This window comes from Sceloporus occidentalis, unplaced genomic scaffold (genome assembly GCF_023333645.1).
Source record: "Sceloporus occidentalis isolate IW3139 unplaced genomic scaffold, rSceOcc1.0.p SCAF_10, whole genome shotgun sequence".
Taxonomy (NCBI): domain Eukaryota; kingdom Metazoa; phylum Chordata; class Lepidosauria; order Squamata; family Phrynosomatidae; genus Sceloporus; species Sceloporus occidentalis.
The window spans coordinates 23,241,613-23,264,574 of NW_028316990.1; the positions used below are offsets into that span (position 1 = coordinate 23,241,613).

General features: G+C 46.4%; 1 protein-coding gene across 1 annotated transcript in view; it reads right to left on the reverse strand.

Annotated features, from left to right (window-relative positions):
* The window catches only part of LOC149306191 (ras-related protein Rab-26-like), a 111,244-nt gene extending 90,601 nt beyond the window's left edge, over nucleotides 1-20,643 (reverse strand). The window contains exons 1-2 of the mRNA XM_089539870.1: nucleotides 20,314-20,643; nucleotides 16,494-16,604 (exon numbers count right to left, since the gene is read on the reverse strand). Of these exons, the coding sequence (XP_089395996.1) occupies nucleotides 16,494-16,604; nucleotides 20,314-20,589 (387 nt within the window). The 5' untranslated portion in view covers nucleotides 20,590-20,643. The remainder of the gene's footprint in view (nucleotides 1-16,493; nucleotides 16,605-20,313) is intronic.
* Between the last annotated feature and the right edge of the window lie 2,319 nt (nucleotides 20,644-22,962).

Consider the following 22,962-nt stretch of genomic DNA (forward strand, 5'->3'; position numbering starts at 1 on the left):
TTGTATTTCAACCTGAATTATATTGAATTGTGATGGCTAATAGCTTTTAGACTCGGAAATCTTGCACAGTTAGTCTCAAAGGTGCTGCAAGATCTCTTGTAGCCATGTTAGCTAGGCAAACATGGCTGGCTCTTTGAATTACAACAACAACAACAACAGGCAGGCAAGGCTGAAGCCCTAGAAAAACCAAACCCTGGCTCATATGGAGATCTTCTGTGCATCCCCACTTTTTCAAAGCAACAGAGGATGATGAAGAAACCTCCCTCCTTCTCTTGCATATTGATTTAACACACACACACAGCTTTCACATCTGTATAGCGCTAAGAGTGCCTTCAGTTTTAATCTGTATTGGGTTACAGTACATTCTTCTCACACAGTTTGTATCAAGAATAGAAATCACACACCAGGGATCAAGCCAAAAATCAGTACCAGGGAGAGCACCATCTACAACGAATGCATGAGAAAGGAATAGCATATGCTCAGAAACCAGGAGAAGGTGAACTGCATGTGTGTACAAATGTATGCCCTCTCCAAAGTCCAAATTTCACACCTGGCAGAGCTCGCAAATACTGCTTTTTTGTGTCTTGCAATTCCCAAAATTCAGCAGGCTTTGGACACTGTAGTCCAGACAAGTAGCTTTTCCAAACCCTGCTCCCAGGTGCATACACGGCTAGGCATATGCAAGCAAAAGCAACCCGCCAAAGATTCCAAAATACAGTTTTTAAAACACATGGACATGCCTATAGTGATAACCACTGGGCTCAGTAGAAAATAAACATGCAAAGTGCAAGCAAGGAGCATCTTTCCACTGGGAAGGCGTTGGGTATCGAAGAGTCTTGAGAGTCCCATGGCTTTCCCATGGCTAGTCCCACCAGGAACAATTTCAGACTTTCTCCTCATCTCCAAAAACATGCCTTTGCAGTCCTGAAGGCTAGGGACATGTTTGGGATTCAGAAAAGAAGCCAAAGCTGAAAATAATCTGATTTCGGACTCAGTTTGCTAGGCAGGCTGATTTAACACAGATTCAAAACCTTGCAAATTATTTAACAAAAGCCCTGTGCAGAATAAGGTGGAGAGGATCTTTCTGCCAAGTGATGGATAGCCTCATCTTTATTCTAAGACTGTTTCTTAGTTATCCAGACACTTGTCGGTGTCTTTGCAAATTAGTTATTCTGAGAGTGCATTTGGTGCCTCAACGTCTATCCTATTAAATCAGGCAGGAACGCAATTTGGTTCCTCTCCTGCACTCTCTGCACTGAATAATTCAGCTTTGTAGGGGCAGAAAGGCATGCAATGCCCGGATAGCAATTCAAAGGTGGTGGCCTCCGACTTATGGAGGCCCTAAGGCCACCCTATCATGGGGTTTTCTTGGCAAGGTTTGTTCAGAGGAGGTTTGCCATGGCCTTCCTCTGAGGCTGAGAAAGTGTGACTTGCCCAAAGACACTCAGTAGGTTTCCATGGCTCAGCAGGATTCGAACTCTAGACTCCAGAGTCCTAATCCAATGCTCAAACCAATACAACATGTTGGCTCTCAACTACCTAGAAAGACAATGGCTACTATATCTGTCCTGTGTCATGGACTATTTATTTCTCCAGTCCCTCATGGATGAGAGACATTTTACCATTTTGGGAGAAAAGTGGAACATAAATGCAATAAATAAATAGCCCAATAGTGGGTTTCCATGGCCAAGCGGAGGATTTGAACCCTGGTCTCCAGAGTCGTAGTAATTCAAACCACTCCATCACACTGTCTCTCTCAAAGCTGCAATGTACTTACTGCTGTCATCTTTCTCATCTTTCTTCACCGCTTTTATTTAAATGCTAAGTATTCTATGTATAATTTGAGAAAATCCAAACCCCAGAAAGGGGTCCTAATGTTGTGACTCCTGACAAACCAAAGCAGACCTGGGACCCTTTCATATGGCACAGTTATAGTGCTATGATGCCACTTTGGCTGCCATAGCCACATCCCATGGAATCCTGGGATTTATAGACTGCATCCACACTGGAGAAATAATCCAATTTGGCCCCGCTTTAATTCTTTTCTGGCTCACGGCTATGGGATTCTGGGAGTTGGAGTTTGTTGTGGGGTCCAGAGCGGAGCTTTTCTGGCTCAAGGTTATGGGATTCTGGGAGTTGGAGTTTGTTGTGGGATCCAGAGCGGAGCTTTTCTGGCTCAAGGTTATGGGATTCTGGGAGTTGGAGTTTGTTGTGGGGTCCAGAACGGAGCTTTTCTGGCTCAAGGCTATGGAATTCTGGGAGTTGGAGTTTGTTGTGGGGTCCAGAGCGGAGCTCTGCTCCGCTCTGGGCCCACAACAAACTCTGACTCCCAGAATTCCATAGCCTTGAGCCAGGGCAGCTAAAGCGGGGCCAAACCAGGTTATATCTCCAGTGTGGGTGCAGCCATAGATTTATAGGATTTATAGGACTATAGGTGAATGCTGAACCGCACAAAGGGCAACACAGAACAAAATTGAAACAAATATTCTATATACATAGGCAGAAGTGTGTGTAGAAGCCAAATGGATGCATTTGGTTTGGGGTTTTTTAACCAATGTTTGAATCCTTTGATGCAAGAGCTGCGGAGTCTGGCTTAAAATAAAAATAAAAATGTAAGCATGTACACTTAACAAGAGGGATGCGCCGCAGCCACCGTTCCGCTCTGTCGGAAGAGAGACGGAGCAAGACGTTTGATATGAGGTTGGCATTCTCCTGGGAAATCCTCCTTGGCATTATTTTTCTACTTTTTAACAACCGGATGCATGGAAATGTGATGACTATGCTGGAAGGTCCCCATTATAACCTTCAAAGATATTCCTTTTTTGCTGGGTGGATAATATTCTGCACAAGCCACTGTCTTGCTATTGGAATCAGCAATGCATTTGTTTAAATAGTCAGGGAGCAAGTAGATATCTTGGGAAATTATTATCCTTTTGGACTATAGCACCCAGAATCCCCTACTTAGTGGCTATGACTGTTGGAGTGATGGGGGAGAGAGTAGGACAATGGGTTCCCTTCTTGATCTGTTTCCATTATTTTCTTTGGAAACTTTCCTATTGCAGTTTATCGATTGATGTTTGTAGATGTTTGATCAGTTGATCGTAGTGTGTGTGTGTGTGTGTGTGCGCGCTTTCCTATTGCACCAAGCTTTTATGTATTTAACTTTTAATAGTGCGATGCTTGTTTGGCTTTAATATTCCGTTTTTCAGAGCATTTTTAAATGTTTTGAGTTCTATAAATTGCTTAGTTGCATTTTAAAACAACATACTTTTCGGGTGTTTTGAGTTTGCATTCAATGGTTTGGTAAGCATCCTTGAATCCTAGTATGGAGAAAAAGCCGGCATATATATGGAAAAAAGAAATAACATTTGTCCTCCTTTCTCTTGCTGCCTCACCTCATTTATTCATGTATGTCCCAACTCTGGGATTCAAGATAGTTTGGAAAAGCTAAAGAAGTTGAGTCTCCTTTATTCCGAAATCCAAAAATACTCCAGAAACCAAAACATTGTTCTTGGGTGGCTGAGAGACTGAATCATTTGCTTTCGGATGGTTCAGCGTAGACAAAGTTTGTTCCATGCACACAGTTATTTAAAAAATATTGTGTATTAAGTTACCTTCAGGCTATGTAAATAAAGTGTATATGAAACATCAATGAATTTTGTGCTTAGGGTCCCACCTCCAAGATATCTCATGTGCAAATAAAGGTATTCCAAAACCCAAAATAACCCAAAATCCAAAATACTTCTGGTCCTGAGCATTTCAGATAAGGGAGACTCAACTTGTATCGATAAAAACTCACTTCACTTTTTAACAAAAGCCGTAACGGTTAAAATACAATTAAACTATCAATTGGCATCAAAACAGTTTCAAAACCTAGCCATTCAATTTTATAAATCTCAAACCGCTTGACCTTTCTTTTTGCAATAACCCCCCTTGCTTTTTTCGGCAGTGTTTCCAGCTTTGAAAATATATCTTCCTTTTTAAAAAGGGGGTGACCAGAACTGTCCTTGGTCTTGCTTCTGCGCTGCAGGCCTTCTTTCCAAAATGGATAAAAGATGAATCTCTCTGAACTCCTTTGCAGCCAGATCTGTGCGATCAGAGACCAGCAGCAAGGGGAAAAGGAGCCGCGGCGTCTTTGGCTGGAGAAAGTTTAATCGCTGATACCGAGAGTCCTCTGGAGATAAAGCTATTCTACATGTTTAATTTTATTTTTTCCCCATTGGCCTTGGACTTCAAAATCTGTTTATTCTTCTGACCTGTAGCTTTGAGGGCTCTTTCTGGGGTCGGTTCTCTTCCACTCAGTCCTAGAAATAAGCTCTGCAAGTAATTTCCACAACAGTATCAGTAATCCTGGGAATTGCTGTCATCATGGGTCCACACTGCAAAATAATCCAGTTTAAGTGTTTTGAAAGGGACTGCAGATAGGGTTGCCATAAGTCAGGACCTCCAAACCGGGATAAATGTAGGACACATTTTTTAAAATGGAGGACACACAAAAAATTTGATGATTTTTTTTAAAAAATGTTAATATAAATGCATGTTTCTTAGACATGACCAAAATGGAGGACATTTTGGCATTATTCCTAGACAGATGGCAGAAATGTACTTCCCTTTCTGGCCAAACACCCCCCCTCCATTCCTTCATCATCACTATCAATTTTAAAAGAAGGCAGACCTGTTAGCATTAAAAGCACCAAAAATACACAGAAAAGGCACTTTGGGGGGGAAAAAAACTTTGGAAAGGGGCACCCACCTCCTCCTCCTCCTCTTCCCCCTCCTCTTCCTCATCCTCCTCTTCTTTTACTTCTTCCCCCTCCTCCTCTTCTTCCTCTTACTTCTTCCCCCTCTCCTTCTTCATCCTCCTCCTCTGTCTCTTCTTCCTCCTCCCTTGATGCCATGCGCCAAGAAAGGGCGCTTTTCCTTCCCCCTGGCTGCCAGCCCAGCGACTCACTCCTCCTCCTCCTCCAAGGCTCCACCTCCCTCTTGAGGCTGGCCAATGGAGAGCTGGGGCTGAAAACAGCCTCGCCCCCACTCTTCTGCCATTGGCCAGCGAGCCTCAAGGGGATGAGCACTCGCTATTTTGGCCTTGTGCGCGCGCGCGCGCGTGAGAGCGGGGCAAGCGTGCGCTGGTGCCGGCTGCAGCCCAGGGAAGTGCTGCAAGCAGCGCGGCCGTGCAGACGAGGAGGAGGAGGAGGAGGAGGTAGGTGGGTTGAGCGCCGTGCGCACACAGAGCAAAAAGGGGAGGAGGAAGAGGGTGGGCTGCGCGGCCGTGCAATAAACAGGAAGGTGGGGGAGGAGGAGGTGGGTGGCCGCTGCGGGAGCGCACGGAGGAAGAGGAGGCGCGCTGCCTGGTCCGCAGCGGCCAAATCCAGGCCCCAACCCCTGAATTGGCGGAACCGGACCGGGTCTGGGCCGGTTCTGCCAAAACCGGGACAGTCCCGCCTGCAGCTGGGTTATGGCAACCCTAACAGCAGAGGAAAATACTGTAGAAGTGTCTGGAGATGGTTTTGGGATGCCCACAAGGGTTGACTGTAGGCATTTCTGTGCATTTTTCTGGATCAAGAGGAGCTTGAATGGACTGGGGCAAACATTGCCCAAAATTTATGCCAATTGTTTAAAAATTGGGAAACTAGGAGACTGGCGAGGGTTTCGAGTGGAAAGCAGGGGGCCACATGCAACCCATGGGCCAATGTTTCCTCCCTTCAGGGACAAGACCTTGGTGATCCAGTTTGCAGAAATTGTTTCCAGACATCTTCCCAGGTTTGCTCACCTGGCGGTAATTCTCCCTCGTGACAGGTAAGGCGTTACAAAGCCAAATAATGGAAGCATTTCTCCCCCCCCCCCTCCAAAATCAAAGAGCTGCGCTTTATGTCTGCAGCTCAGGTTTCTGCCATTTGTTCAGGGAGTTGAAGAGGGGAAGGGAAAGATGCTAATTTCTTTCACTTTTCATTATGCGTGGAATCAAACACAGTTTAAACCATGTCAGCTTATTGATGCTTTAATTAAGGCCCAGGCACAGCCATATAAGCTTGATTTTCCCCCGACAGAAAGGGGGGGGGGGGAAGCAACAGCAAACGTGTCCCAAAGAAGGTGACAGTTTTGTTAAAGGAAGAAAACAAATTAAACCTGCGATGCTCAGGCAGATGAAAACCTCTCCTGCTAAATCCCAGGGAAAGATCCATCTGTTCCATCTGAAAACTCCTGTAGCAAAGGACGGGTAATTACGGCGGTGCCATCAATAAGAAAACCTCTCAGGGGCCCAGAAACCGTTCCAAATCCCAAGAAAAAGCTTCAAGGTGCCATTGCGGCTGACGTTAAGACAAGACCAAACACGGGAAGAGGACAAATTTAAGAGCGGTCACACTTGGGACGGTGCTTGGCCACCTTCTCCAAATCCGTAAAGATTAATGGAAAGGGGGCCAATGAAAAATATCCGGCATCAGAAACTCCTTCTCTGCAGGGAGAAGCCATTGCAAAGCCATCCACGCAGGAATGGATAGATGCAAGGCTTTAAACTGTTTCCAGACATATTAAATTGTTTAATGTGCTTTTGCCCGATCCAATGTTTCTATCGTTTCCAAGCTTTAAATTCATTGTAAATGGTTTTTGCTTGTATGCCATTGTTATCCAAGTCCCAAACATCTGGAGGACCAAAGGTTGAGAACCACACCATCATTATCAATTCTGTATCTAAAGTAAAAAAACTTTGCACAAGACTCCAACATTTTTGCATGGAAAACAAGGTGCTGTTCTCAAAATACCTGCATTTCTAAGGGCTTCCTGCAAAGTGACTGTTTTGCGGTTGCAATTGTGGGTTTTCAGTTGTACAGCAGAGTGAACAGAGGCCTCTTTAGCAATCTCTTCCTCTTGCAAAGACTAGACAAGAAGCAGAAACTGACCAATTAAAATCAATTACGTTACGGATTAAGTTGGGAATTTTCCAACTAAAAAGGGCCAATTAATTGAACCCCTTTCCTAATGAAAGCGGATCAACTTAAACGGGAATGTCAGGATTCCTTTCTCTCTAGTATCAAGCTATTAATTAAACCAGCCACAGAGTTAAATAAAATTATTATGTTGGCTAATTGGTTTGATACCCAAAAGAAAAGGCTGTCTGTCTCGGATTTTGCCCAACGTAAATGCAGTCTAATTTGGTTTTTTGAAAAACTTTATTAATGATGACTTTAATCCATTAACCCACCTCTGGGAATGGAATGCAAGCAGGAAATTCATGAATCATCATCATCATCATCATCATCATCATCATCATCATCATCATCATCATCTCATTTCATTTCATTTCTTAATAGAAAGATGAGACTGTAATCCTTTCATGGTACATACTTATAGCACTACAATTCCACTTTAATAACCAGGTCTGCATCCTCTGTAAATCCTGGGATTTATAGGTTGGTGAGGCACTCCAGCTTTCTGGCTGCAAATTCGAAGTATCCCTGGATTCCAGAGGATCTTGCCAGGGCAGTTAAAATGGGATCATAGTGCTATAATAATTGTGTAGCGTAAAAGGATCTTTAGTTGCACATCAGATCATTCATTCATTTAATTTGTCACCACCAGAGATATAGTTTTCAAAGGAGGTGAGATTGTTGGGGAGAGAGACATTGTGTATGACTAACAAGTGCTCTATAGAGACACAACACAACACAACAGCAATAGCAAGTATATTCCTATACAACTTATCAGTGAACTAGCACTCCCTAAGCGGTTTACAATTCGGAAGCCAGTTGCCCCCAACAAGCTTGATATACTCGTTCCTCCATATCTGCGGCTTTGATTATTCATGGATTTTATTAATATGTTCTCTCTAGGAGTATGTAGGTCCTCCAGCACCACTCTATGGTCAACTTTAACCAAAGGTTGCAATGAAGGACCTAGAGAGGACAATACTCTAGGCATTTGTAGCTCCTCCAGTGCAATTCTATGGTCAATCTCCGGTAGATGTTGACCACAGAGTTGCAATGGAGGACCTAGAGATTCCTAGAGAGAACACTCCACTAGGCACTTGTAGCTCCTCCACTGCAACTCTATGGTCAATGTCTGGCAGATGTTGACCATGGAGTTGCACTGGAGGTCAGGTATTGTAATGCTCTGATACTGTACATAATCTTACATTCTTCTTCTTCTTGGCTTTACTTCACGAGCGAAGATTCAGGAAGGACTCATCCGTGCTTTCTACAAGTGCGCTGATTACGTTGGACGTATCCTTGGAGCTTGTGCAATGGGTTTTTCTGGTGGAGCGCAGCGTGCACAGAACTGGCCTCACCCTTTAAACCAGAGGTTCGTCTGCTGAGGCCTTGACAAGCATGGACAGTGGCAGCGAGGTCCTCGGGTCGTAGGTTTGGTTAGAGTTTCCTTCTCTTAGATGGTTGACCTTACAGGGTTAGACGAGCACCATCTGCCTGGGTTTGGGATTAGAGTTTTCCTTCTCCTAGGATGGTTGCCATAAGGCTAGAGAGCCCATCTTGCCCTTTGGCGCTCGTGGTCAGACCCTTTGGTTGTGACCTGTCTGGCATGGGAGGCCCTACCAGTGGCTATTATACCACCGCCAGCATGGCTCACGACTTCATTAGGGTACGCAAGCCTCTCCCCCACACAGTCAGAGCATAGCTGGAGGGGAATAGGAGGCCGGAAGATGACAGTTAAGAAGGGAGGAGCCTCTTTCTTCAGGCTAGCCCTGGTGGAGCTGGGCCTGCCTGATCACTCCCTCTCAGGCCGAAAGAGGACAGTTAAGGAGGGAGGAGCCTCTTTCTTCAGGCAAGCCCTGATAGAGCTGGGCCTGCCTGATCATTCCCTCTCAGGCTGAAAGAGGACAGTTAAGGAGGGAGGAGCCTCTTTCTTCAGGCAAGCCCTGATAGAGCTGGGCCTGCCTGATCACTCCCTCTCAGGCCGAAAGATGACAGTTAAGGAGGGAGGAGCCTCTTTCTTCAGGCTATCCCTGGTGGAGCTGGGCCTGCCTGATCACTCCCTCTCAGGCCGGAAGATGACAGTTAAGGAGGGAGGAACCTCTTTCTTCAGGCTAGCCCTGATAGAGCTGGGCCTGCCTGATCACTCCCTCTCAGGCTGGAAGATGACAGTTAAGGAGGGAGGAGCCTCTTTCTTCAGGCTAGCTCTGATGGAGCTGGGTTTGCCTGATCACTCCCTCTCAGGCCGGAAGATGACAGTTAAGGAGGGAGGAGCCTCTTTCTTCAGGCTATCCCTGGTGGAGCTGGGTCTGCCTGATCACTCCCTCTCAGGCCGGAAGATGACAGTTAAGGAGGGAGGAGCCTCTTTCTTCAGGCTATCCCTGGTGGAGCTGGGCCTGCCTGATCACTCCCTCTCAGGCCGGAAGATGACAGTTAAGGAGGGAGGAACCTCTTTCTTCAGGCTAGCCCTGATAGAGCTGGGCCTGCCTGATCACTCCCTCTCAGGCTGGAAGATGACAGTTAAGGAGGGAGGAGCCTCTTTCTTCAGGCTAGCTCTGATGGAGCTGGGTTTGCCTGATCACTCCCTCTCAGGCCGGAAGATGACAGTTAAGGAGGGAGGAGCCTCTTTCTTCAGGCTATCCCTGGTGGAGCTGGGTCTGCCTGATCACTCCCTCTCAGGCCGGAAGATGACAGTTAAGGAGGGAGGAGCCTCTTTCTTCAGGCTATCCCTGGTGGAGCTGGGCCTGCCTGATCACTCCCTCTCAGGCCGGAAGATGACAGTTAAGGAGGGAGGAACCTCTTTCTTCAGGCTAGCCCTGATAGAGCTGGGCCTGCCTGATCACTCCCTCTCAGGCTGGAAGATGACAGTTAAGGAGGGAGGAGCCTCTTTCTTCAGGCTAGCTCTGATGGAGCTGGGTTTGCCTGATCACTCCCTCTCAGGCCGGAAGATGACAGTTAAGGAGGGAGGAGCCTCTTTCTTCAGGCTATCCCTGGTGGAGCTGGGTCTGCCTGATCACTCCCTCTCAGGCCGGAAGAGGATAGTTAATCTTACATACATCTTACATAAAAAAAATTGTTTTTACAAAGGATTTTGGGGCAGTCAATATGGGAACATGTTGTCTTTCACATTTTATTCATTATTCAAAAGAAAAATCCCCCCCACACACACTATTTCCATACGAAAAAAAGGGAAAATTAGTTTTTTCCCTTATCCCTCCCCAGTATTTTTTGTTCACATTTTCCTAAGGCTGCAAACAGATGCGTCAGTCTCCATCTGCCAGCTTCAAACAATACGGAGAGCGATGCGAAAAGAATGAACAACTATTTGTTTGCCTGTTTCTATAAGGACTAAGTGATCAGACATCGCCTGATCAATAATTTATATGAGATTAAGATAGATTTCCTTTTTTCATTCGGCTGGAGTTGTTCCAAAAACGCTAGATCTGCCGCAGAGGATTATTTACTGCTCCACGCTTGTGGTTGCCCTTAAAAAGAGAGTTCGAAACAAAACTCCTGCAGAGCTAAGTATATGAAAGAATTTTGTATTTTATTTTGTCTTTAAAAAAGGGTAGACAGAACCAAGGAGAACTGGCAAAGTAAACTGCTAGATTAGGACTCCAGGAGGCCTGGGTTCAAATCCCTATTCATCTGTTGAAACCAACTGGGTGAACTTGGGCAAGTCATACTTAAGGTATTTAGAAACATTGTAGAAATAATGCAGTTTGACACCACTTTAACTTCCATGGCTCCATCCTACATAGTCCTGGGATTGGTATTTTGGGACCCTCTGGGAGAAAAGGCTAAAAGACCTTGTATTATTATTATTATTATTATTATTATGCTTTATTTATATAGCACTGTAAAACTACAAATACTTGTAAAACTACAGCACTTAAAGTGGTGTCAAACTGCATTATTTCTACTATGTAGATGCATCCTCTGAGAGAAGGAAACAAGGAGTAATTGTAGCCATTTTTCTTCCTGCTAAGAAAAAGTCATCCAAAACCATTTGCAGCTGTTGAACCCTATCCACAATTCGGAACTTGTTCTACACAAAATCCACACAAAAATGACTTGCATGGGTTTTTCTGTAGCAGGGAGCAGCAGTCTTTGCACAGAAATATTTACTGCTTTCTGTGCACAAAATCCTTTTAGCTTAAGCAGGAAATGCAGTTTTCTTTGGCCTGTTACAGACTGCCAAAATAAAGCTGCTTCGGGTCTCTTTGGAGGAATGCTGTTTAAATGATGCGTGCATCCTAAGAATCCGGAAGCTGCACCAAAGCTGCACTCCAGTGCTTAGGAATGGAGTGTGGCTTTGGCGCGACCTCCGGACTCTTAGGACCCATGCATCATTTAAATAGTATACCTCCAAAGAGACCCCTAAGCAGCTTTATTTTGGCAGTCTGTAACAGGCCATAGTCACATGAGAATTTTGCACAGATTAAGTGCAAATTGCAGCACTTTCTATATTGAAAGTAGAATTGCTGTATATAAATATTATATTATGTGCAGGAGATGTTGTTCCCTGTATTGGAAATGCTGTGTTCTATTTAAAACAACTGAATGCACTTTTGGGCAGATGAAATGCTGATTTTCAGGCTAAACATCCCCAGCTCCCTAAGTCTCTTCTCATAGAGATTCATGGTTTCCAGACCCTTCACCATTTTGGTCTCCCTCCTTTGGACACATGGCTCCAGTTTCTCAACATCCTTTTTGAATTTTGGTGCCCAGAACTGGACTCAGGATTATTCCAGGTGAGGCCTGACCAAAGCAGAACAGAGTGGCACTATTACTTCCCTTCATCTCAGAGGGCATATATATATGAACCATGCCACATTCTGCCACAGAATAGGCTACTAAAACTGTCCCATCAATGACACTTATCCAGAGCATGTATTCCCCCCCCCCTTTGCACACCTTTCAAGATCCAGCTACTGTTTTGCCGCAAAGAGAAAACCAGACGGAGCAATCCTGACCAAGGAAAACACCAGCAATGCAACCAGGATGCCCAAAAGACATTTCAAAACCTGCCTCATGCTGACCATCAAACTTCTTTGAAAGGGACTCTAATCTCACCGAAAGGAAAAATAAAATCCTCCAAGAGAAATGAAGCCTTTGGAGAGCCACTGAGAAGGAAAACAAAAAGACATCTCATTTTCTTTTTTGGAAAGAAAAAAAAAAACCACCACCAGAAGCTGTTAAGAAAAGGAAATGTCATGTTCTTTAGCTCAGTGGCTCCAAGAACACTCTGCACCGACTCACCTAGAAATGACGAGGAAATGACAAGGTCGTGCCGTTCACTGTGGGTGGCATCAGGGACTCGGCGTGTTCCCGGGACTTGTTTTATTTATAAGAATTTATGGCTTTATTCAGACCATGCTCAGTTTGAATGCACAAAAGGCAGAAGAACGGTTCAGGGTTTGGGGGTTGTAAAAGCAAGGAGGGAAATACTTAAAAGGACAACTGGAATCCAAACCACAGATGTACAGAAGGATTCTAATGCATCCAAGGAAGTAGACTAAAGTCTATGAAAACTCATGCTGCCAACTTCTTTCTTTCAAGTCTCAAAGGTGCTACAAGATCTCTCTATGTACTGATTTAACAGGGCTATATCTTTGAATTCTATCTCTTTATCACTGTAATCCATAGAATTGGAAATGCACCCAGAAGGGCCACCTGGTCCAACCCACAAGGAGGCATTCCCAGGTTATGTAAAGTCAATGGCAAATCTTCTCTGAATAAATCTTGCCAAGAAAGCCCATGGACGAGAGTTTTCAAGAAGCAGTCTTTGCAGAATAAAGAGGAGGAAGGGAAGAGGAGAAAAAAAGAAAGAAAGAAATGTGGCAGCACCTTTAAAACTAACTGTTTTTTATTTTTGCATGAGCTTTTGTGAATATAAACCTACTTCTTTGAAGCCTTGCAGGGTGATAATAAATGCTCAGGTGTAAAGCGTTGTTGTGGCATGGGAATGCAACGGGATTCAGAAGGATGCAAATCATGGCCATTGCCCTAATTTTTCAAAGGGCTGCATATGAAGATTCAGGCTCAGTCTGCACTGCAGAAATAAAGCGGTTTGACATGCTTTAACTGCCATGGCTCCATCCTATGGGATTTGTAGTTTGTTGTGGCACCATAGCTCTCTGAGAAAGAAAGCTAAATAGCTTACAAATCCCAGAACTCCATAGCATTGAGCCACCATGGCAGTTAAAGCAGTGTCAAACTGCATTATTTTTGCAGTGTGGATGCAACCTCAGACTTTCATGTCTTTACATTGGCCAGTTAAGTGTTGATTTTTGAGAGCAACAAATCCATTTACTAGGCTGGGAAAATCATCATCTGCCACGCAGACTACAGAAACCCAAGGAAATGTTGCAAGAGGCAGCTTCACCAGCCTGTTGCAGTACTTCCCCCTCTTTCTCACAGACACACATGATTTATAACAACACACACACACACACACACAGAGAGAGAGAGAGAGAGAGAGAGAGAGAGAGAGATATGCTTTTATAATAACCACAACCGCACATTGCCACTTTTCAAAAAATAGGCAGATTTGTCCTTTGAAATCGCTCACAGGATTTGACTTTTCAGCGCAACGCTGCACCATTTTCGTTCAACCCTCTCATCACAAAAAATGGCAAATGCAATCCAAAGTCCAGAAAGGAAGCTTTCAAAAATGCATTTCTCGCATGTAAGTCTTCCCCCATCTCTCACTCCAAGCGTCCACAACAGCGTTAATGTATTCATTTAGACAATAACCAAGAAAAATAAACCATCCAAGTGGAACACAGCTAACAAGAAACAGCAGCCATTTACAAGGGCCACTGATGTGTCACAAAGGAGAACACATTGCAGCCCTTCCGTGCTCTTAATAAATGATATTGCCTGTCTCTGTTGTTGTTTTTTCTGTCCACTCAGATGGTTCTTCTACTGCCCTTCACTGAGCAAAACACAAAGGCCAGTTAAAAGAAAACGCCCCCAAACACAAACAGACACTGTCTGAAATGAATTGAATGCACAGGTGTCGATAAGAGGGTGCAAAGAGAGGGAACCACATTGGATGACATCCCAAGGGACTGGCACAGCTACTGGGTGAGTGAGAAAGGGCATTGCCTCCCACTGGTGACCCAGCAGCATTGCCAGACGCAGAATGGTCTCTCCAGAAGCCGTAGTGCCACGTAGTGGTCACTCATTCCATTCTGAGCCTGGCATGACTCTTGGGCAAGTGGCCAAACCAGACTCCAAACAGGCTCTCCAGAGGCCATAGCTCTGTGTCCCTCAGTAGCAGCCACTACTGGGGGCATGCCTTCCAATCAAGTCTGGTGCGACCACTGGGTGAGAAGGCACACCAGACACCGAATGGGCCTCTGGATGCCAGAGAGAAGCCCCATTAGCAGCAGCCACTGCTGGGCTGGGCAGTGCCTTCTGTTCACTCTGTTGTGGCCGCTGGGCGAGTGGCCAAAGCATGCCCCGAATGGGCCCTCCAAAGGCCACAGTGCCACCCCTCTTGCAGTGGATACAGAAGGTGGGCAGTGTCCTCCATTCTGCTGAGTCTGGTGCAACTCCTGGGTGAGAGGCCACATCAGACCCCAAATGGGCCCCTCTTAGTAGCAGTGCTACTGGTGTGAGCAGTGCCTTCTGTTTGGAGTCTGTTATGGCTGCTGGGCAAGCGGTCAAGCCAGACCCTGAACAGGCCCTCTGGAGGGCACAGTGCCAACCTTTCAGTAGTGGTCATGCCTCCCGTTCAGAGTGTGGCATGGCTGCTGGGCAAGAGGCCACACCAGACCCCAAATGGGCCCTCCAGAGGCCATAGTGCTTCCTCCTTCACCAGCAGCAATGCTGTTGGGGTGGGCAGTGCCTTCTGTTTGGAGTCTGGCATGGCTGCTGGGCAAGTGGTCAAGACAGACCCTGAACAGGCCCTCTGGAGGGCACAGTGCCAACCCCCCAGTGGCAGCCACTGATGGGAAGACCATGCCTTCTGTTCGAGTCTGATGCAACTGCTGGACAAGGAGCCACACCAGACCTCACATGGGTCCTCCAGAGGCCGCAGGGGTCTGGCCAAACAGTGGTGGTCAGCCAGCCAAGAGGGAGAGAGAGGTAGTCCACTTCCACCACCTCCAGTCCTTTTTCGCACAGCTGTCACCAACCTCAGTAATGCCACTGAGTCAATGCCTTCCCATCCCTCCCATGTCCCCAGCTTTATTTACCAAAAAGCCGGTGCCAAGGACAAACAATGCCATGGGACAGAGAAAAGGGCCAATGCTAGCCTGCGTAAAAACAAACCAAAGCTGCTCAAGAGGTCAACTGTTCGTTTCAGCAGGACTTCTTGCAAAAATACTGCAAAAAGAAACTTTGAGGGAGGAAAACACAGCGCCAGGTGACACTCATCTTTAAAACATCAAGAGCTGGAGAGAACAGGAATAAAGAATGGCTCTTCTCCGGTCGTCCACCCAAACTGCCTAGTTGGAGAAAAAAGGTGTGTTTTGATTGAAGTCCCTCATCTTTGAATACATAAAAACAAAGATTTTTGTTTGTTTGTTCCTTCCATGACCATATGCCAACAACTCCATTATGAGATTTGCAAAACAGAAGGCACACCAGCAACTGTTTCTTTCTTGGAAAAAATAAGCTTAACGGAAATGTCCTTCTAAGCAGAAAGTGCAGGAAATCTCCACAAAAGAACAGGAGATTCATGTGCTCTTATCTTATCTATAATCAACCCCAAGGCATTTTTGAAGACATGGTGACTGAGTCCCCTTCTCCGGCCCAAAAGGCTCATGAATAGATGCTTCTCCTGTACATATAATCCTGGCTTTCAGACGCTGTTGAAAGTGATTTTTTTAAATAAAAAACTGAACCGAGGAAGCCAGCAGAGAGCTGCAAACACATTTACTCACATCAGTATCCTAGCAATTTTTATTATCCTGCCCACCAACAGAAAATTACCTGAATTAAATAGCAGACAAATCCCTAAAACTCTTATCAAAGCTTAAGAAAAAATGACTGAAAGACACAGTCAATCTGGGACTGCAGACGACATAGATTTGGGGATTTATTTTTATTTCTGGTTTGCAATAACCTGAAGGATGCGTCAGAACAGCAGAGGAAATCAAGTGATTCAATGGTTTGTGTCTCTTTGGATGCATCCACACTGGAGAAACACACAGGGAAGGAGAGCAAGTGGGAACCATGGCATCCTTTGTAAAGTAAGAGTACCAAATCCTGGCAGCAGCCACCAACAAGGCCCCACCATTCCCACCAAACATGCCTGGGAAGGAGAGAAAGACCTCTCCGGAAAATCTTAGAGGTAGAACAGACCGCATATAGTGGTTCAAACAGACTGGACCCAAGTAATACAGGGATTTATAGAAGGCCATAAATTTAAATTGTGCCCAGAAATGGACTGGCAACCAACGAAGCTCTTGCAATAACCCAATGCACAAGAACATTGCAATGATTGTTTCAATAAGACTAGGCAGAAGAATATGTGGATGTTCCCCTCTCAACCAGGAATAAAGCTCGCTTTGCTACAACCGAAACCAAAGAATTAATCCCGTCACCGCTCCTTACCCGAAAATCGATCCCCACCGTCGAGATGAAGCTCCCGGCTAGGAAAGCGCCATCCTTAAACCGCACCAGGAGGCAGGTTTTGCCGACTCCAGAGTCACCAACCAGCATCACCTACGGAGAAAGGGAAACTGGTTACCAGTGGCAAACATGTCTGTTCCCATTTGCACCTGTTTCAAGTGGGCATTTGGCCTGAGAAATGGGGTTGGGCAGCAGGAAAGGAAGGGAAACGGATCTCCATTTTGTTGTGCAAAATGTTGTGCTAAACAACACAGCTGTCCCAACTGGCATAGATTCCACAGGGTCAAGTTAAGGAAAACACAGTTCTACCCAGCTATAAAATAATTAAGCTGAGATCCAGCATATGTCTGGCACATAACTGCACCTCCATAGTTACGTTTCCTGCAATAAAAGCCCACAGCTTTTAAGTGTGACAGCCTCTTCAACGGTGAAATTTCCATGTTGCTGGAGAGCAAGAGGATCAGAGGAGAGGTCCTCAGCTCTTTCCCGGTTGCTGGGTGACTTGCAAAAGGGGACAAATGCAATCCAGGGTCCCTTTCATCTGCCCTGGTTTTTTATGTTGCTCCCAAATAGCGCTGCAGAAGAACAGCACAGGAAGATCCATGGAAACTATTGACCTCCATGTCAGTGAGGCAGTGGATCTGTGTCAGGTTTTGTCTGGCTTTAAAAGCACTGTCAACGTGGCCTTAAAACCTGGGAGCCACTATCTCACTGGCATGGAAGGTGTATCTCACCACAGAGCAAAAGACTAAGGGGCTAAAAATGTTCTTTGGAGTTCAAAATTGCCCTTTATTACCCAAAATTACCCAAATCCAATATGAAAGACTCCCACAACCCATTTCCAGCCATGACTGGAATGACTTCTCTCTGTGTCATAAGCCTATATTGGGAGAAGCTGGATCGATTTATGTTCCCTGACATCGGGCAACTTTTAAAGCAACATAAGAGTCCAGCATCCTGTCCACAAGATGCAACTTTAATCCTATCATCCCCAAAGCCTATTCCTCATCCTGGATATGCACACCAGGAAACAAGCAGGTTTAAAAAGCAAGAGTCATTTGGAGAAGGCAGAAATCCTAGCCGACTCCACCTTCTGCAGGCTTGCAACTGGGTTTCAAAAAGTGTGGGATCCGAGCCCCTTGTACACAAACTGGGCAAATGCGACAAAATAAATGTGTTTCTTGAAAGCAGAATTCATTGTTTTGCTAGATTCAGAGGCAATAAACTGCACAGAGCAGATGCTGTCTTGGATAACAGATGCTAATTGTGCATTAGCTGCCTTATTTGTTGTCATTTGTCAGGATGATCTGCGTTGTTTATGGCCACTGTTAAATATACAACTGCCATCTTCTGCATCCAAGTTCCTCCCAATCCCAGCTGCCCCACACAAACCACAGGCGCTGGGCATGGATACCACAAGTTGGACTTCTTGCACCAGGAAAGTGGATTGTCATCCACGGCTGCATCCACACTGCAGAAATAATCCAGTTTGACACTGCTTTAACTGCCACCAACCAATATATATGCAATTGTGGGATCTGCAGTTTTGTGAGATATTTAGCTTTCATTGTCAGAGCACTCTGGGACCACAACAAGCTACAAATCCCAGAACCCAAGGCAGTTAAAGTGGTATCAAACCAGTTATTTCTGCAGTGCGGATGCAGCCCACAAAGCCACATATAAATCTATTAGCCTTAAAAGGTGACTGATAAGCATGTGTTCCAACAAAAGCAAAATAGGAGACGAGTACCATGTGCTGATAGATGGTTGCGTCTTTATTTATTTGTATTTTATAGCATAGCTTCCAAAGGAGGACAATATTGAAACAAGGTTTGTGTACACCGAACCAACAGAAAGCAAAAGCGTCACTCTGTCAGCCACTGAAGGAGATGATTTTGGATTTTGGACTAGTCTCAGCGGAGAATTCAGAGATACAATTTAGGCATCCAAAGAAATGAGACGGGAGAAGCAATTCCGAGGAACGCAAAGGCAGCACTATCAGAAAAGAGTTCCAGGTGGCAATGGTTTGCAATGGCATATTATTATTATTATTATTATTATTATTATTAATTTATCTATCTCTCCCCAGGGTTCAAGGAGGGCTAGAACACAGATTAAAACACCTAAAAACATTTAAACACTGTTAAAATGCTGGCTCACTTTCTGCAATGCTAGAAATTTGGGGACTGGTGCAATGGTTTGAGTGTTGGACTATGGAGTCCAGGAGCCAAGAAAACCCTATCAGCTTTTTAAGATCACGGTAAGTCAGAACCATAAGTCAGAACTGACTTGAAGGCACACAACAACAACAACAACAACACAGGAGAGTGAGAGAATGCCCTTGTTTTGCTCCTGGTGACACTCTCTCAGCCTCAGAGGATGGCAAAAGCTAACTCTCTCTGAACACATCTTGCCAAGAAAGCCCTGTAACAGGTTTGCCTTTGGGTCGCCATAAGTCAGAAGCGACTTGGGGGCACACAGCAACGGCAACAACAACACCACCTATCCCATGATCCCCAGAGAGGCAGAAGTGGACTGCTCAAACTCCTCTGGGGCTGAACCCTTTCAAGGAGGACCCATCCCAGGTTTAGCCTGGCATCAGTCTATGGCTTTCACAGTTCTCAAGATGCTTCCAGCATCAATTAGGAAGAAGAAGCAGAAGAAGACTGTTGCTTCCATGCACTATCTTTTGCAATTCTTTTGCAATGCCATCCCTGCAAAGCAGGCCAAAGCCCGTCCTAATGGTAACACAATGCCTCTATTCAAAGCCAAGGCTGAGTCCTTTAAAAAAACAGAAATGGGTTCCTTGCTTAAAGAATCACAGAGTTGGAAGAGACCACCAGAGCCATGCAGTCCAACCCCATTCTGCCATGCAGGAACTCTCAAACAAAGCATGGCTTCTTGGCAACCAGGATGGATGGATTTGGGGAGGGGGAGAAATAGAGGTCACAACCCCCCCCCAAAAGTCTCACAGGGCTGTTCTCTCTCCCTCCAATTCTGGGGGGGTGGGGGGGGGCTCTGCATGCGTATCTGACCCCAAGGGCTGATGTGGGAAGAAGCCCCCTGAGCTCTGGGCCTCTCCCCAAAGGAAGAGAGGTGAAGAAAAGGGGGGTCATACTCAGCCCCCCAATAAATCTAGTGCGCTTATTCTCTCTCCCTCCAACTCTGGGGGGCTGGGCATACCTCAAGGGCTAAGGTGGGGAGGCCCTTTCTGTACCCTGGTGAACTTCCCCAGCTCTTGGGCACCCCCAAAAGTAGGGGAGAAAAATAAGAGGGTCACGATCTCCCCCCAAATAACTCTCGCAGGGCTGTTCTCTCTCCCCCCATTTCTGGGGGGGAGGGGGGAGGGATGCCTGTCTATCCCGGGGGCTGATGTGGGAAAGACCCCCCCCCCACAGCTCTTGGGCTGCCTCCCAAAGTAGGGGGCAATAAGGGGGGATCACCCTCTTGTCACCTGTAAGCCTCTCAGGGCTGTTCCCTCTCCCTCCAGTTCTCTGCGTCTCTCTTTGTGAGGGGGGTGGCCCCTCCAAGCCCTAGGGAAACTTGCCCCCAATCCTTGGTCTGCCTCCAAATGCAGAAGGGGGAGAGAAGGGGGTCGCAACCCCACCCCACCCCATCAGTCTAGCAAGCAGTTCTGGGGGGCAGGGGTTCCCCATGACTGTCTGGCCCCAGGGGCTGATGTGGAAAAGAACCCCCTCCCAAGGCAGTGGAAATACAAGGGGGTCCCCCTGCCCCCCTCAACTTGGCCCTAAGTCTCTTCTTCCCTGTGCCTGGGGGGCTGGTGTGGGGCTGGGGCTCTCACCTTGAAGGCCACGTCGTAGAACTCGCTGCTGGCGCTGAGGGAGGGTCTTCCCAGGGGAAGGGGCCCGGGAGGAGCCCCATTAGCCCCATCCTTGGAGGCAGCGGCGGAGGCAGGGGGCGCCCCCTTGCTGCTCCTGCCCCCTCCTCCTGCTCCGCTGCCGCTGCTGCTGCTGCTGCTGCTGCTGGGGGTCCGCGGGGGCAGAGACGAAGAGGGACCCCCGGCAGAGCCCCCAGAGCCCCCCGAGCCCTTGCCTTTGGGGCTCTTCTTGCGGGACATGGCCCCTCGCGCGCAGACAGGGCTTCAGCACCAGCGGCACCAAGCAGCAGCAGCAGCAGCAGCAGCAGCGGGGCTCCGCTCCCAGACGGGGCTCCCCCTCCAAAGGCGCCCCCAAAGCATCCCTCCAAAGGCGCCCAGCCCAGACCCAAGCGCTCCGGCTCCGGCTCCACCCGAGGCTGCTCTTCCCAGCGCCGCCACGTGGGGCGCCAGAGAGAAGGCACGCCTCTTCGCCACTAGAGAGAGACCCCCGCCAGACCCCCGGAGCAGCAGCAGCAGCAGCAGCAGCCTCCCTCCCTCTCTCTCTCTCTCCCTTTCCTTCCTTCACACTGCCTTCCTACTGAACATCAAGGCAGCCAGCATCATGCCCCTGGAGGGTCTGCATAAACCCAAGGAGGAGGCAACGCACATCTCAAGAGTAGTAGCCCCCCTACTGTCCCTTGGACCAAGGCCTGGCCTTTGGAGGGAGATTGCAGCCCAGGAAGCAGAAGGAAGGGAGCCCCAGGAGCTGCTGAATAGCAAAGTGAGGCTCATCCCAGCCATTCCCCATCGCTAAAGACTGCAGCTCTCTGGGAAGATGGGGGCCAGGGGTTCCTCATTGTGGGCCACAGACACTGCCAGCATCCTCTGGGCTTTCTTCTTTCGACTTGCTCTCTTTAAACCAGACTTGGACCAGACACAACTCTTCCATATTCCAAAAAAGAGGAATGCTCCACTCCGGCATCCCTTCCAAAAGAGTACAGACCCCACAAAAGAGGGCTTGTGACCACTCTTCAAAGAATATGGGGAGGCAATGTGGCCTTCCCTTCACACTGGTCCTCGGCATCCCCTTCTCAGAGGCACACTGCCCCTGGAAGTGGAAGTTCTATGCATGCCGGACATTTTAACAGTTCCCTATAGAGGACTGTGATACATGGGCACCCTAAAGTTGAAGGACTGAGCTCTCATCATGTCCCAAAGAGAGGCACTGTGGTCTAGTGGCTTGAGCACTGGACTATGACCCTGGAGATCAGGGTTCGAACCCCCACACGAGCGTAAGAAATCAACTGAGTGGCTTTAGCCAAGTCACACTCTCTCAGCCACAGAACATGGCAATGGCAAACCACTGAAGAAATTGCCCACAAAAACCTTGTCATAGGTTTGCCTTAAGGTCACCATAAGTCAGAAATGACTTGAAGGCACACAACAACAACAACAACAACAACAGTGCCCCTGGTTCATGGTTTGTTGTTGTGTGAATGCACAAACCAGCTGTAAATCTACAGCACTAAATAATGATGATGATGATGATGATGTGTGTGTTGTGGCCAGCATGCATTTTCAAAATGTGCCACTAGGGGGCAGTCTGACACCTCTTCTTGGAGGGTCAAAGGCTGGCCCTCTTCTGAATAGCCCAAGACTGGAAAATCATATATATATATATATGTATGTATATGTGTGTGTGTGTGTGTGGTACACACACATATATATATATATTTCAGATAGTTACCTAGGAGTAACTTCTTTGGAATGCAGCAGGAGTTACTTCAGCATAGTAGGCCCTGAGCAGCACAGTGCAATTCCCTAGGTGTCTATTTTTAATATTGTAATCGTTTGATTCCATTTTAATAAGTTTTTAATTGCCCTGGGCTTTCAGACTGTGAGCTGTTTTGAGTCCCAATTTTGGGGGGGAATTGGGGTACAAATAAATATAATAATAATAATAATAATAATAATGGGTTTGCCTCGAGGTCCTCTTAAGTCTGAAATGACCTGAAGTCACAATCTATATATTTAATGGGCCCCTTAAGTATATATTGTTGTTTTGAGAGAGAAGAACATGCTAATTATACATACATACATATATATGTAAGTTTTTAAAATGTAAAGCACATAAAATTCGGCATGCGTTTCCTCACTCTGCCTGATCAAAAATTAATGCTTCATTACCTATTACAAAATTTGTTGAAGTTCCTCCCACTCGCTATTAAAAAAATGAAGTCTTGCCACTCAGGCTTGATTTATTATTAATACATTTCTTTGCATAAACATGAACCTTAAACATCCTGACGTTTACTTCCATGAATAGGATATTGAACCCAAGGATATTAATATGATATTGAGTAATATATGATCCTGAGCCCAATGGAGCTTTATTCGCTGTGCTATCCGCTGCAATCCTAACTATCCCTTCGACTCCATTTCTTTCCTCATTGCATTTAGTGGCCTCCTGCTCAATTGAAGCAGCACACCAAGATGCCAACTGTTATTAAAAATGAAATGTTTGGGGAGGACAAGGGACCCTAAAAGGAAGGGTTGGGAGGATGCATGAGGTCCGTGGGTCAGTCTGTTTTGCAAAATTCATGACATCCAGGAACAAGAACCAAGAAGCAGTTG